Source organism: Rhinoraja longicauda, chromosome 35 (assembly GCF_053455715.1).
Source record: "Rhinoraja longicauda isolate Sanriku21f chromosome 35, sRhiLon1.1, whole genome shotgun sequence".
Taxonomy (NCBI): domain Eukaryota; kingdom Metazoa; phylum Chordata; class Chondrichthyes; order Rajiformes; family Arhynchobatidae; genus Rhinoraja; species Rhinoraja longicauda.
Window position 1 is genome coordinate 6,179,947 of NC_135987.1, and position 16,157 is coordinate 6,196,103.

General features: G+C 43.0%; 1 protein-coding gene across 3 annotated transcripts in view; it reads right to left on the reverse strand.

Annotated features, from left to right (window-relative positions):
• Positions 1-14,977, reverse strand: part of ncoa4 (nuclear receptor coactivator 4) — a 33,318-nt gene extending 18,341 nt beyond the window's left edge. The window contains exons 1-3 of one of the 3 annotated variants that reach the window (XM_078428483.1): positions 14,901-14,977; positions 1,807-1,967; positions 1,151-1,291 (exon numbers count right to left, since the gene is read on the reverse strand). In XM_078428483.1, coding sequence (XP_078284609.1) covers positions 1,151-1,291; positions 1,807-1,956 — 291 coding nt within the window. In that variant the 5' untranslated portion in view covers positions 1,957-1,967; positions 14,901-14,977. Of the gene's footprint in view, positions 1-1,150; positions 1,292-1,806; positions 1,968-3,923; positions 4,060-14,900 lie in introns of those variants that run through there. The other 2 variants (XM_078428484.1, XM_078428482.1) reach the window with 2 other exon arrangements.
• Positions 14,978-16,157: the final 1,180 nt, after the last annotated feature.

Genomic DNA, 16,157 nt, shown 5'->3' on the forward strand with positions numbered 1-16,157 from the left:
ACTACGAAACTCGATTTTTAGTTGCATCAAACCAAAGAGATTCTAAGTGGCCACTCACATGATCAAACTCAGTAATCACAGTAATAACATACATTTTGAAATTCAAAAACAAAGTAAAACCAGGCATGGCAGAACTCCATCTCCATTAAGATGCTATCAATGCAAAGAATAAACAATTGAGGCCAGGGGTCAATTAGTCACCAAACGATAAAGCTGAGATCAAATGGGCTTTAATAAAGAGGTGCAAAACATGATTTAAAGGGGGGTTTTAATGAAGAGCGAAAACACAAATGGTTACAACACTAAACAGGGTTAAATATGAAAACTGCAAAAATGTGGTGCACGGGATCATGTAGGGATATGGGAATAAGAACAAAGATGTGTAAAATTCCAATGTTGGACCGACTTGGGAGTTAGTATTGGTCAATGGATGGTAAAATTGAATTTTCTGCCAGACAGGAGATGGTCAGCTATTTTGCACCAGATCATGTCCTGTGGAGAAAGGATAGATCAGACAAAAAATAAGGCAATATAATACGTGGAAGGTGAACACAGGAGGAAGACAATGGGGGGAAACTGAACCATTTAATGGAGGATCAGGCACTGCAGTCTGAAATAATCATTAGATTTAGCTTTTGATTTACCCACTGGCTTGATTTATTATTACTAGTTGGACCTATAAGACCTTTAATGTAAGAGTCATCTTATATAATGCAGCATCTGGATTGGATTGGACATGCTAGATGCAGGAAACATGTTCCCAATGTTGCGGGAGTCCAGAACCAGGGGCCACAGTTTAAGAATAAGGATAGGCCATTTAGAACCGAGATGAGGAAAAACTTTTTCACACAGAGTTACGAATTTGTGGAACTCAGAAGGCAGTGGAGGTCGATTCACTGGAAGCATTCAAAAGAGAGTTAGATAGAGCTCTTGGGGCTAGCGGAATCAAGGGATATGGGGAGAAGGCAGGAACGGGGTACTGATTGCGGATGATCAGCCAGGATCACATTGAATGGCGGTGCTGGCTCGAAGGGCTGAATGGCCTCCTCCTGCACCTATTTTCTATGTATCTTATCTTATACACTACTGAATGCAAAAGTTTACAATGAACAAAACTTTGCATGGCCCCTCAAATACATTCAGCTCTTACCCAATAAAGCTGCTGAATTTGTTGGTGCAAGGATTCTTCTTTCAGCTGTTGAACAAGATCAATCTGCTCCTGGAGACAAACCTCTCTACTCCGCAGGCACTCCATGTGACGGCTGATACAACTATGAATTTGAAATTTTACCTATAAAAGAACCAGAAACCAAACCATGGCATTCATTTCTCAAAAAATGTCATACGTCTATAATACAATGAAATGCTACAGACTAGAGATAGGGTATGTGGATGGGGAATAGACTGGGTAAATGCGCAGTTGGGGAATTGAGAACCAGGGGACATAGGTTGAAGGAGAGGTGGGGAGAAAGATTTATTGGGAACCTGAGGAGCAATATTTTTATTTCAACACACAAAAGATGGTAGGTGTATGGAACAAGCTGCCGGAAGAGGTAGTTGAGACAACTATTATCACACTGTTTAAGAAGCATTGAAGACGGGTACATGGATGGGATGGGTTAGAGGGATATGGGCCAAGCGCAGGCAGGTGGGACTAGTGCAGATGGGGCATTTTGGTCAGCTTGGGCTAGTTGGGCCGATTTCATGTTGTATGACTATGACTATTGATTTACTTTGTGAAATTAACCTTATTGCATTTGCCAGTTAGTTGTTGCCCACCACTTTTTATAGTACAAGTTACTTTACCTCATGACTGTTTGCTTTCATTTCTTGTTCGGCCTGAAAGATGGTGTTAATGGCCATTTCCAGATCTCGTTTGGCCTGCATACAGTTAGTTAACGAATCCTTGAATTGGAAGTTGGTAGTTTCCCCACCTTGGGCGTGTGTTGGGTTCATCTTGGTCTTAGCTGAAAAAAGAGGAAGTCATGAAAAATTCAACTGCGGACATGGGTGTGCAAGATTAGCAGGGAGGGTCACACACTGAATAAACCCTCACCAAATTACTGAACTTTAAAAGCAACTCTAGGTTAATCAGTCAACTTACAAATTGCACGGCCATGGTATTCCAAATTTTGTGCACGCAGGTTTATTTTCCAAAATGTGTGTCAAAAATCAAATACCTCAGAAAATGTTGCTATTCAACTGCAGATGCTGGTTTAAACCAAAGATAGACACAAAACGCTGGAGTAACTCAGCAGGACAGGCAGCATCTCTGGAGAGAAGGAATGGGTGACATTTCGGGTCTGAAGAAGGGCCTCGACCCGAAACATCACCCATTCCTTCTCTCCAGTGATGCTGCCTGCCCCACTGAGTTACTGCAGCTTTTTGTATCTATCCTCATTGAACAACCCTGTTGTAAAGTTTTGGATCATAAAATGTTGTCACAAACTCATTGATTAACTTGAGGAACATTGAGGCTGACATTTGCATGCAAATGCTCGTAGGAATTCCAATAATTCTGCATTTTAAATATCTTAAATTTGCAGATCATTTACTATACAGTCATCCCTCTGAAAATGACTGAAACTCAATTCTAAAATGTTTTAATTGACACAAAATCGCAGCAGTTGAAGGATTACTGTACGGTTTATCACTCAATAGCACTGGCAGATTCTAAACATTTTCCGATACATTAGCACCTAACTGTAAACTTAATATCTATACTGATAGAATATTAAAAGGTCTAAAAAAGGTTCTTGACCCAAAACATCACCCATTCCTTCTCTCCAGAGATGCTGCCTGTCCTGCTAAGTTACTCCAGCATTTTCTGTCTATCTTTGAATATTAAAACACTGCAGGTTTGAGGGTTCGCAACTAAGTTATTAAGCTAAATCCTAGCATGCACACAAACTGCCTCAGTACAAATATTCAGAATAAATTTTCATCAATACTTCTGGAGCCTGAACAGTTGTTTATAGTTCCTTTACTGTGACAGAATCCTGCAGAGGGTAATCATATGAAGATAAGAATAACCTAGATTAAAATCTTTTGAAGAATCTAAAAAGTATACTCGTCTAGAGAGACAACAAGCAATCTGCTATAGAAATTCCGTGGGACAAGAGCATTGAGGGGGTGGGGGAGAAGAGGGGAGGAATGCAACTTTTCGGATCAAACCCTGCATCTGTCCAGACCAGCCGAGTTCTTCCGGCAGTAAAATGGAGACACAATAAACCGCAGATACTGGAATCTTGAGCAGAAAACAAAGAACTGGAGGAACTCCGCAGATTGTTTGCTGCTCCACATACCAACATCTGAAGTCTCTTGCGTCTTTATCTTCAGACTTGTTTTTCCATGCAAATAAAATATTTAGGTGGATTGGGACAACACTTAAAATTCCTTATGCTGCTGCACAAAGCTGGTGGGGTGGCATTCTTGTCCAACTCTCGTCTAACCCCCAGGCCCAGCTTCTTAACTCCAACTCACTTCCTTGACTTCAACCCACTGTCTGCTAGTATACATTGAACACTTTAGGATACTGTGGACAATGCACGCCTAGTTGGAAGTAGCTTCTGCTGGGAAGGAAGTCAGATCCCTTCGCCGATCTGTGCAGACACAATGTACTGCATGCAACCCGGCAAAGCAAATGTGTGGCGTTCCCAGTTGTCGAGTGGACGGGCTCCTCTCTGGAGGAACTGTTTCAGTCAAGAGGGTGGAGCAGCACAATTCCTCGACCGACAGGGTGAGGGAAGCGGTGGGGGGACCCGGCGGTAACGGGGCCGTCGAACGTGGCACCGGGAGCGGGCGGGCGCAGTGGGCCCGGGCCGGGTGTAGGAGTCACTCCGGTTCCACAGCCTGGGAAGGGGGCGGAAGAAAGGGCTGAAAGTCCCTCCGAGCGCTGCGCTCGACCAAGGCCAACACCGTACCGGTGAGCATGACGCCAGCGGTTACCCCGGTCACAGACGCTCACTCCGCCGCCCTCACCTCCGTCGTCGCCGCTCCTCAGCCGGGCCGCCGCGGCTATTTATACCAGCACGCTGGCCTGCGCGCTGACGTCACGCAGACCCGGGCCACGCACACAGCCCGCCACAAGCTGGTCGCCGGCGTGCACGTACACAGGAGGCAGACTGCAGCAAGCGTATGTATCTCCAGCACACAAGCCCGCTGTATCACTGGCATACAGGGCTGGGAGTGAGTGCACAGCTGCTCAGATAAGATTGACCAACTTTGCAAACATTTCCAAAGAGGCAACTTCTACGATGCACAATGCCACTTCCACAAAAAAGTATTTGAGATTTAAATATACCAGGTTAAGGCGAACAAAATATCTCATGAAGTGTAGGAAAGAACTGCAGAGTTACTCCAGCATTTTGTGAATAAATACCTTCGATTTGTACCAGCATCTGCAGTTATTTTCTTAAAGAACTGCAGATATTGGTTTACACCGAAGATAGACACAAAATGCTGGAGTAACTCAGCAGGACAGGCAGCATCTTTGCCGATGAGGAATGGGTGACGTTTCGGGTCGAGGCCCTTCTTCAGACTGAAGGGTCCCATTCCTCATCTCCAGAGATGGTGCCAGTCCCGCTGAGTTACTCCAGCAAGTCTCATGAATTTATTCACTCACCCTTTGTATCATCAATAACACAAAGGGAATAAGCACTATTTTAAGCAGCATTTGTAAACATTTAAAAGTAAGTCTGAGAAACATGAGCGTTAAAGTGCAAGAACCAAGAAAAAGGCAGGTGCTGGCAAACGACCTAAAATTTTAATTTATCTGCATTCATCACAAATCCCAACTTGCCGTGAACGTTTCCTTGTTTTTTGCTTTCATTCTGATGGTGCAAGAAGCTGTGGGTGATGCAAGCTTGCTGAGAGATAAGAGGTTTCAGAAACAGGAACTACAGATGCTGGTTTACTAGAAAAAAAACCCAAAGGGTTAGATGGATAGGTGACGTTTGGGGCTTCTTCAGACTGGGACGAGTTGGATACGAGATTGTAGTTGTTCATATGGCCGCTTGCAGAGGCAACAAGCCAAGTAGATGTTTGTCTTCTCATCCAAATGAAACACAGGCGACCGACGGTACTTAGTAGCACCAACCTGCATTGTTCAACAACATCATGGGAGGAAATTGAATGCTTCCTCTGGCAACAATGGGAAGGACTTTAATTTTGAGTTGCAAGTTAGAAACAGGCCAAATGAGGTTTACCAGAACACTGCCTGGATTGTTCTTTACAATTAACTATCTGACTGTGTACTCTCCTCCAAGTTTGGAGTCAATGCCATGTCCAGCACTTACTTTTTTGCTCGATCCGTTATTCCTTCGTATTTGCTTGCAATGCCCGAACACTAACATTTTTCGTAAAGAACACTCTTTTCTCTCTGAAAACCAACATATAATTCTCTTATTTTATCTCTGTACTGCCCTGACATGTCTGAAGAGTCTCGACCCAAAACATTACCTTTCCTTCTCTCCAGAGATGCTGCCTGTCCCGTTGAGTTACTCCAGCATTTTGTGTCTATCTTCGATTTAAACCGGCATCTGCAGTTTTCTTACACATCTAATTCTCTCCTGCTATCTAAATATTGCCCCACTTCTCCATTCTTCTTACCAAAGTGGATAATCTCACATTTCCCATCATTTTACAAACTCATTTAACCTTCAAGTTTGCCATATATAAAATGAGAGGCATTGGTAGACTAGACTGGCAGAACCTTTAGGCTGGGTGGGAAAAAAACTAGAGGGCACAGCTTTAAGGCAAGAGGGGTAAAGTTCACAGTGGATGTGTGGAGCCTTTTTTTTTTAAACACAGAGTGGTAGTACCTGGAACGAGCTGCCACCGATGGTGGAGGCAGATATAATAGTGACATTTATGAGGCCTTCAGGTAGACACATGGATGTACAAGGAATGGAGGGATATCGATCATATGCAGGCAGAGATTAGCTTAATTTGTTGTCATGCTTGGCACGAATAGCATGGGCTGAAGGGCCTGCTCCCGTGCTGTACTGTTTTGTGTTCTATCTTGCATTGCAGACTGCTGGTGCAGCTGACCTCCAAGTTCTGCAGTAGATGGGTTCCTAGAAAACGTTTAGTGGTATGCCGTACTCTGAGCAGGCACCAAGAAAAAGAGTTGGAAGAAAATAAACTTGTTTACATTCATTCAAATAAATTCCATGGGATTGAATCCTATATCCATCTCAAATTTGGGGTAATGATTTGTGAATTCAGTAAGGGTGAAATTCCATTATCAGTATGTCCTATTATAGAGGTAATCTGAACTAACTTGCTAACGATATTTCTTTACCAATATTAATTCCCAAACCTCTTCATTCTCTTTGCTCTTGTTTACCTGTTATTAAAAGTTTTAAAGAGTTTTTACAACAAGATATTTGACTTAATTCCTTACAATCTGTTAGGTTACTAGCATTTTATTTACACTACCTTTATCAATACTTCTAAATTCTCCCAAAATGTAGTTTTTTTGCAACTTCAATCTAATACCATCAATAACTTTTAATTGACCAATGATTGGGGCAGTCATTGAGAGTTGCTATATAGTTAGATGTTTACCACTATTTAACAATGTCATATATTTTAATCAACATTTCCCAATTTACCATCGGCAACTCACATGCCCCCAACATCCAAACATCTGCTTAATTGTCTTTATTTAAATTTGACTTGTTTTGGAGAGGTTTGTCACTTTTGAGTAGCATAGTTTACTTCAAGGTATATTCATCTTTGGCCTTCAATCTCTTTGCAGAGATTATGCCTTTTTTTGACTAATACCTTTTGTATCGTTTATTATTGCCACATGTACCGAGATAGAGTGAAAAGTTTTGTTTGCATGCCAATAGATAACAGGGATGCGATTTTGCTGGCTCTCCATTGGACCACTTAGACAATAAGAACACTTACATCAGGCTGTTCAACACCTTCATCACTTCCAAACTTGTTATCCAACTGAGTGAACTAGGTGTAGGAAGGAACTGCAGATGGTGTTTTAAACTAAAGATATACACAAAATGCTGGAATAACTCAGCGGAACAGACAGCATCTCTAGAGAGAAGGAATGGGTGACGTTTCTGGTCGAGTCCCTTCCTTGGACTGATCGGAACTAGGTCTCTCAGTCCTTTGCAACTGGATCCTCGATTTCCTCATTGATAGACTATAATCAAAATGAATCGGCAACAATACTTTCTCCTTGATAACGAGCACTTCACCACAGCAGGGCTGTGTGATCAGTCCCCTGCTCTACTCACTCTATACACATCCACAGTTCCAACACCATCTTTAAATTCACCATTGTTGGATAAATAACAGGTAACAATGAGTATAGGAGGGAGATTGAAAGGTGCAAGAACAATCAGCAAGACCAAGGAGCTGTTGACTTTAGAAGACTTTAGAACCTGTCTTCATTGACGGGTTGACGGTGGAGAGACCACTTCAAGTTCCTGGGTGTGTAAATCTCTGAGAATCTGCCCTGGTCCCCGCACAGTTATACAAGCAGAAGAAAGCCCATCAACCCCTTTATTTCCTTAGAAGATTGAGGAGATTCGGTACATCTGCAAAAACTCTCTTGAACTTTGTCAGGGTCTATGATACAGAGCATATTGACTGGTTGCATCACGGCCTGGTTCGGCAGCTTTAAAATCCAGAAACAAAGGAGATTACAAAAAGTGCTGGACACTGACCATCATAGATACCAACTCCCCACCATCAAAGGGATCTACAGGAGACACTGCCTCAATAAGGCAGCCAGTATCAAAGACACAACCCACCCTGGCCATGTTCTTATTTTACTCCGACCATCGGGAAGATGATAAGAGTTGAAAACCGTGACCACCAGGAATTGCTTCTTCCCAACAACCATCAGTTTCGTGAACACTACACAACGCTAACATCAGCTGCAAACAATGGACTGCCTATGGTTGCACCGAGGACATTAAAAAAAAATTGCATTAGTATTGAGATTATTAATTTATTGAATTTTTGTTCATAATGCAGTAAATTGAAATACAGGACTATGCCCTAGCTTATGGGAGGTCTGTTCAGTGGTCTGATAACAGCAGGGAAGAAGCTGCTGGTATGTGCTTTACCTGATTATAGTACAAGACTTTTCAAAGAGAAACAACTACAACTGAAACTATTATTCAGTCCAAATAATGGACAATGGAGTTTAAACTCCACACAACCCGGTTTCCATCTGAAAACATCTAATCTGTCAGCATATGTCTCTAATCCATTTTCTCTCATGTTTATTTCTACTGCCCATTAAATGTATCTAAAATAATCACCTCAACCAGTCACATGGTAGGAAGGTCCATATTTCTGCAATTTCTTCATGGAATTTGTGACTACATTACATGTATAGGTCTGGGCCCCATGAGGAAAATCAGATTTAAAACCACCTTATTGAATACCTTCATAGTTTTTCAAACTGCTAATTGGGTGAACCGACAGTCTTCTCTTCTCCGTAGAAAGAAACCCATCCGTTTTAGGCTTAGGTACAACTAACTATTACATTTTTGATGTAGTAATGTGAGTGATAACAGACAATTTTTCTCATCTATAATTGCAAATCGTTGTTTGATCTAAATATTGTAAAAACATCTGAACCCCCCCACCCAAGCATTTAACTGCAAAAATACAGAGTTTCTCAACAAAAGGAGTAGGTGGCATGACACAATCAGTAAATAACACAAGATCCCTTCCAGCTGGAAGGTAAAAGTTTATTTTTAAGACACGATCAGCAAATTACTTGGATTTTGCCCTCATCCACAATCTCCATTAGATTTAAAAGTTAATATTGTACAAAACAATCACTGTTAACAACATGTAACAATCCTTGTAAATAAAACAACAGATATGCATTTTCACAGTCTGCTCCAGAAGGAGGAAAGCATCAAGAAAACTTCATTTTATACATTTTGAAATGCAGATGATTCATTAGATTGTGTCTATTCATTATTTTGCATAGCCCAAATAAGTAACACAATGTGAAAATTCAGCACTAAATGGAAGCATTCTTCTGTACATCATGAATGGTGAAAAGCTCATGTATAAACCATGCATCAGAAGCTTTTTAGTTGAGATTATAGATTAGTGGAACATTAAACCTCCAACATTTAATGTTCCACTCTGTTATCAGGCTAGAATACCATTCAATTCACCTCTACCCCACTGCAGACATTGGACTTTGTCTCTGGAACTAGTGCGCCACAATGCTGAGAACTACATTCAGCACTCTTTATCTTCACATTGCTCTATCTATTGTACTTGAGTTTGGCTTGACTGCATTTATGTATGTTATAATCTGATTTGGTAGAATGCAAAACAAAGCTTTTCACTATACCTCAGTACATGTAACAATAATAATAAACCTAAACCCAAACCTAATGTACAGCCAAATATATACTGAAATAATCAAAGTCCTGGAACTTACAGCCAGCGGCAATGTTCACCAAAGCCCTCAAAGAAAGCAGCAGCTTACAAAGATCTGTTAATCTGTAATGCCCCTCCTTTCCCAAAATCAACTTCCATCGATCATCAACCAAACGGGATTGATTGCACTCAGTAACATTTGATATCATCTGACGAAAGGTTCCGACCCAAAACATTACCCATCCTCTTTCTCCAGCAATGCTGCCTGACCAGCTGAGTTACTCCAGCACTTTGTGTCTATCTTTGATATCATCAAGCAGGCTGAGCAACAATGGAGAATGTTTAATGACCACGGAATTTGGAATGTTATAAGATCATAAGAGATAGGAGTAGAATTAGGCCATTCGGCCCATCAAGTCTACTCTGCCATTCAATCATGGCTGATCCATCTCTCCCTTCTAACTCCATTTAAAAAAAAAAATCTTTAGGCTGCACCGTACATTCTCCTGCCTTCTCCCCATAACCTCTGACACCCGTTATTGAGCAAAGTAACCCACAATATTATGGTCCAGGAAATGTTCAGAAAGACTTATGAATAAGGGCAGCATTGTTTCACTCATTCAAACCTGGCACAGGATACTTTGTAACTTTGTCAGCACCCTTTACATGGTAACTATTTGCATACCTTGGGTATGCAAGCAAAGAATTTCACTGTGACTTGGCACATGTGACAATAAAGTATTCAATTCAATTCAGAAATGACTATTTAAAAAAAGACTTTAACAGGAAGAATAAGTTGATGTTCTGGGATTTCAAAAAACGGGTTTCCATTTACAAGGACCTAAACAACACATCTTGTACAGGAGCAGTCTAATACTGAGAGCAGCTTCTGAATGTTCACAATTAAGAGTCTGCTCTCAGTTTCAGTGTAGAGACAATAATTTCACGTCATAACCACCTATTATGCTATTTGTGCTATTATTTTTTAATAGAGACCGGGCGTCAGTTCGTTAAACAGGTTGTGTCTGGGATTTATATCGATCAACAAGGAAATCAGGTCTGTTCAGTTTCACGTTTGTTACTAAATTTCCTTCATCTTACTTGGCACCAATTTTTAAAAAATGATCACATTTCATATACTAATAGTCACAGAGCACTAAAACAGACCCTTTGGCCCAACTCGATTTAGTGCATTTATTTGTTCCCAGTATAGCATTCTACAACTGTGCCCTCAAGCTAATAGTAAATTCCCAGAATAAAGCTGCCAGACTTTGTGAATCTACATATTTGCTGCCATCCTGATGAGCCAATTTCCTTTCGCAACTTTACATAAGATTCATTGCTGACTGGTTTCTGGGAAATAAAGACCAACTACCAGGTGTACTGAAGATCAATTAGTTCTATCCATGGTTCTACCCAGCCAAATTAGATTCAATGCACTTGCACTTTAGACAATACTCCTGAAGAAACCTTCATTTGAAATTTATACATACAAAAAAGTCAAGCAAAATCTCCATGATGTATAGATTTTCACTGAGTAATCATGGGTTTTATGTCATTTTCAATGGATGACAGCCACAAGCACTCTCTGAATTCTAAAATGTTAAATGCAAAGCAGGACACAGAAACAATAGTCACACTTTTTTTCAACATGGTGTAAATACTAGAGGGCATATGTTTAAGGTGAGAGAGAGAGAGAGAGAGAGAGGGAGAATGTTTGAAGGAGATGGGAGATGCAAGTTTACACACGCATGCATGCACAGTGGTGGATACCTGGATTATGCTGCCACGGTTGGTGGTAGAAACAGCTAGAACAGCAACAATTAAAAAATATGTAGACAGGCACCTGAACAAGCTGGGAATAGAGGGATGCGGACCACATGCAAGCACTAGATTAGTTTAAATCAACATCATGATCAGTACAAGCAGGGTGGGCCAGAGGCCCTGTTCAACTGCTGTACTTTGCTATGTTTCTATGTAGATGCAGCAGGAAAACTGTAAAACTGGTATTTCAGAATCTTTAATAATTGATAATGATTCACGATCAACGACATGATCTGAGCTATGAGCTGTGGAGGGTGAAAATTACTTTGTAGATACAAGACTTTGGAAAACAAATGAACTTTAGTCCCTCTGCAATTAACATTTACTTGACAACACCATAGGTGCTTGTATCATTACAATAGGAATTGAAAATACTCCATATTCAAAAATTAAATAACTGGTTGGTGATACCAGGCATTTCAAGTCAATTGATTGAAGATATTGCATGGAAAAGGCCGTATAAAAACATGCCACTTGACCAAAAGCCACCTATATAATGATTATGTACCTAGAGGAAGTCCATGAATAAAATGGCACCACATTAAAAGTTGTGAGAACTTCTACAGGGTTGCATTGCTGCAGGCTCCTATGAAAGTACTTCCAATACAGTTGATTGAATTGATTGATTCGTGCTTGCTTTCTAATTGCCCAGCAGATAACTTTATCAATAGCTTTTCTCCATGGCCACCTTGGTGTCTCCCATCATAAAAATCCTATCTATCCCTCTTCCACTCTCTTGAAACTAACCTGTTTTCCCTTCCTATTTTGAAGATAGTTACTTGACCTAGCACAGTAATCCTATTTCTCTTTCAGTGACACCATTCCTCTTTTGGTCTAACCTACCAAATAAGTGGGAGTGGTGCAGCAGGTGCACTGCTGCCTCACAGCTTCAGGGACCAGAGTTCAAATCTAACCCATGGTGCTGCCTGGTACAAGCTCTCTACAAGACTGATTGGGTTTCCCACATACTCCAGATTTTTCTACTTCCAAGAGCTGTGCTGATAGGTAGGTAGGTCAGTGGATGTGGGCAAGCTTTAGGAGAATCAGGGACAAGCTGCTGAGTATCTGTGAGAGAACAAGTTACAGGAAAATAGCAGGGGAAATTGGATTTTGACAGGACAGCTCCGAGAGCCAGCATAGCGTTAAGGGGCCAAATGTCCTCTTTGTATGATTTGAGGAAACACAAATCTTTCCTGCATTCTCTATTTTTATGTCAGATTTCTGGAGTATTTTTAGTTTTATCCCACTCCCGCAAGTATGATAATAGTGTGTACGGTAGATCTTAGACAAGTCTTATTGTCTCCTTATTAAGGAGCTAGGAGAGATGGTGTTGTGCTCAAATTGGCTGCCTCCTTTCCCTGTATAACAGTGATTAATGAAGTATAACTAATGAAGAATTTTTGAAAAGAAAAGGGGTTAATGATGTCCAACGGATATGAAATATGTTACGTAAAGGCAAGTTGTTTCCTTCTGCCTAACCAGGTTCCTGGCAATCTGCCACAGGCATGAGCAATGGAAATGTCTCAGCAGCTGATATTCAACGTGTTACTTGTTTAATATTTCCATTAAATCAGCAGAGCTCAATTGTCCTGTTATGATTATTACAGGCTGTGTGAGGTACCATAAGACATAGGAGCAGAATTAAGCCATTCGACCTATCGTAACTACTCTGCCATTCGATCATGGCCAATCTATTTTTATCTCTCAACCCCATTCTCTTGTCTTCTCCCCCTAACCGTGACTCCCTTACTAATCAAGAACCTATCGATGTCCACTTTAAAAATACCCAATGTCTTGGTCTTCACATCTGTCTGTGGCAATAAATTCCACAGCATCATCACCCTCTGGCTAAAGAAATTCCTGCTCATCTCCAGTCCCACAAAAAAAGCCACATAATAAAACCCGCTGAACTAAAAAATCAAAAGGCAAGTCAGTTCATAAGGTTTGAACTAAATGCAATTAACAGGAATCTTGCATCTTAATACAAAACAAAACCCACTGTGAGATAATATTCTCCTAAAGGATTATGTACTCAGTGATATTGTCATCATCATCTATCACTTTTCCATAGAAGAACACACACTCCACCCTTTCTGGGCTGTAACATTCTAATCCTAAAGGAATAAACCAGGTTCAACTCGTCTGCTGGGAGTACAATTCTGTTGCTTACACACAGAAGCTCTATGGGAGAGGGACCATTTGCAAGGGAGAGGGCCTGGTGAGTGGTTGAGGACAGAGGCCCAAGGACAATTTAAACATAAGATTCATCTGACAGAACTTGGAACAGTGGACTTGTCAGCTGATGGCTTAAGGATGTTGATTAGCCGAGTTCTCGCACCAGACTGGAATTAAGTAAATGGCTAATAATAGTATGCAAGATAAATATTGTATGCCAGACAAGTTTTGTTTTTGATATTTTCCTCCTTTTTGACTTCTCTCCCTATAGATTATACAAGCATGTTTGGGGATTTTACTTTCAAGGTACAGGCCATTACACACAGATCCTTTCTCATCTATCACTATACTTTAACAATGGTGACAATTACAATTACAGCACAGAGAAAACAAACATGGAACAGGTGGGTCAAACTCCTAAACCAGTTTATGTCCAAGTTAATGTTAGACACGTGTTACTTGAACCCCACTTCATATTAACCAATTAACTGGGTTTACAATAACTTGTTTTCTGCCTTGTCAAGTACCATCTACAATTTTGTTCTTAACTACTTAACATAGAGTGCAGTAGGATGGCTGGACTATAATATTTGAGGAACTTAATAAACACAACCTTTATTTCCGAGAGCCCCCTCGTCCAACACCAATGCCTCACCTGTTGGCCCACATGACCCTTCACTGCCATCACCTCTTCTCTTCCACCCACCCCCTGCCTTCCCTCCCTCATTCAGCCACCCACACCCCCCTCTTCATCTCTCTCTCCCCCCCAATTCCTTACCTGCCACCTCCCATCCAACCCCCCATCCCAATCATTCACCGAGGCACTCCCCTGTACCTCCATTCCACACCTGGCACTTTACTCATCCCCTGGCCCCCACCAATCATTCACCTGGCCCCCACCCCGCATTTATCAACCCCCCACCCACACCTGTCACCTCCCCTTCTACACACCCAATTGTCACCATTTCTGCCCCCACCCCACTATTCTCCACCTGCCTCCTTCCCCACCCCACGATCTTTCCCCCTTCACCCAGCCCCCCCCACTCCTCACCCAGCCCTCCCCACTCCTCACCCAGCCCCCCCCCACTCCTCACCCAGCCCCCCCCACTCCTCACCCAGCCCCCCCCCCACTCCTCACCCAGCCCCCCCCCCCACTCCTCACCCAGCCCCCCCCCACTCCTCACCCAGCCCCCCCCCCCCACTCCTCACCCAGCCCCCCCCCACTCCTCACCCAGCCCCCCCCCCACTCCACACCCAGCCCCCCCACTCCTCACCCAGCCCCCCCACTCCTCACCCAGCCCCACTCCTCACCCGGCTCCACCACACCGGTCCCTCACTCCCCCCCGCCATCTTTAAAACCCTCCACCCCCCCCCCCTGCGACCATGTCCGCAGGTTCCCCGCGCCCGGTGACGCTCCCCATCCCCATCCCCATCCCCATTCCCATTCCCATCTCCATCCCCATCCCCATCCCGCCGGCTGACAGCGCGGCTCCCACCGCGAATCCCCGGCTACTCACCCGCCGTCCCCTTTACCCGCCGTCCTGTCCCGTCCCGCCCGGCGCCGCTTCACCTTCAGCCGCCCGCCGGCACCAAGTCTCGCGAGATCCGGGGGCCACTCCGGACCCACCCACCCTGCAAAGCCCGAGGGGGTGCTGGTCTGCCCACTGTAATCAATGGAGATCAACATCCCTACAATTAACAAGAAATCAGAATGTTATTACATCATAGCATTATATACAGTATTTTACAACTAACAACCACGTTTATATCAGTCCAAGAATCTACTATAACTTTTATTCTTTTACAGGATGGTAAAACCCCCCTATCATTCCGGAATGGTTTGGTCCTCAACATTCGCATTGATGTCGTCGCTCCCGCTGGTCCTCCCAGTATGCCGCCCCCCAGCGTCCGGGTGGCCACACTGCACGATGCCTCTGTTCGGTCCGCATGGTGGTCCTGGGTCTGCAGTCTGGGTTTACAATCAGCTGTGTAGAAAGGGACTGCAGATGCTGGTTTACACAAAGTGTAATGATAGACACAAGGTGCTGGGACGGGGCAGCATCTCTTAGAGAAGGAATGGCTGACGTTTCGGGTCGAGTCCTCGAGACTCTTCTTCAGACTGAGAGTCAGGGAGATATAGAGATATGGAAGGGTAAGGTGTGAAAACGAGATATCAAAGGGGATGCGTTTCAAGGAAAATGTAGAATAGATCGTTGTTAGCTGAGAGGAAGGTGACAACGAGGCATACAATCAGTAAAATTTAATCAGGAGGACAGTTAAACTAGTTGGAGAACTAGGATGGGGAAGGGACAGAGAGAGAGGGAAAGCAAGAGTTACTTGCAGTTGGAATAGTCAATATTCATACCACTGGGGTGTAAGCTGCCCAAGCGAAATATGAGGGGCTGTTCCTCCAATTTGCTTTGGGCCTCACACTGACAATGGAGGCCCAGGACAGAAAGTTCAGTATGGGAATGGGAGGGGAGTTAAAGTGTTTAGCAACCAGAAGATCAGGTAGGTCGAGGGGGACTGAGCGAAGGTGTTCAACGAAATGATCGTGGAGCCTGCCCTTGATCTCGCCCTTGATATAGGAGTCCACACCTGGAACAGCGGATACAGTAGATGAGGTTGGAGAAGGTGCAAGTGAACTTCTGCCTCACCTGAAAAGACTGTCGGGGTTCTTGGATGGAGGAGGTATCAGGACAGGTTTTGCATCTCCTGCGCTTGCAGGGGAAAGTACCTGGGGAGGGGGTGGTTTAGGTGGGAAGGGACGAGTT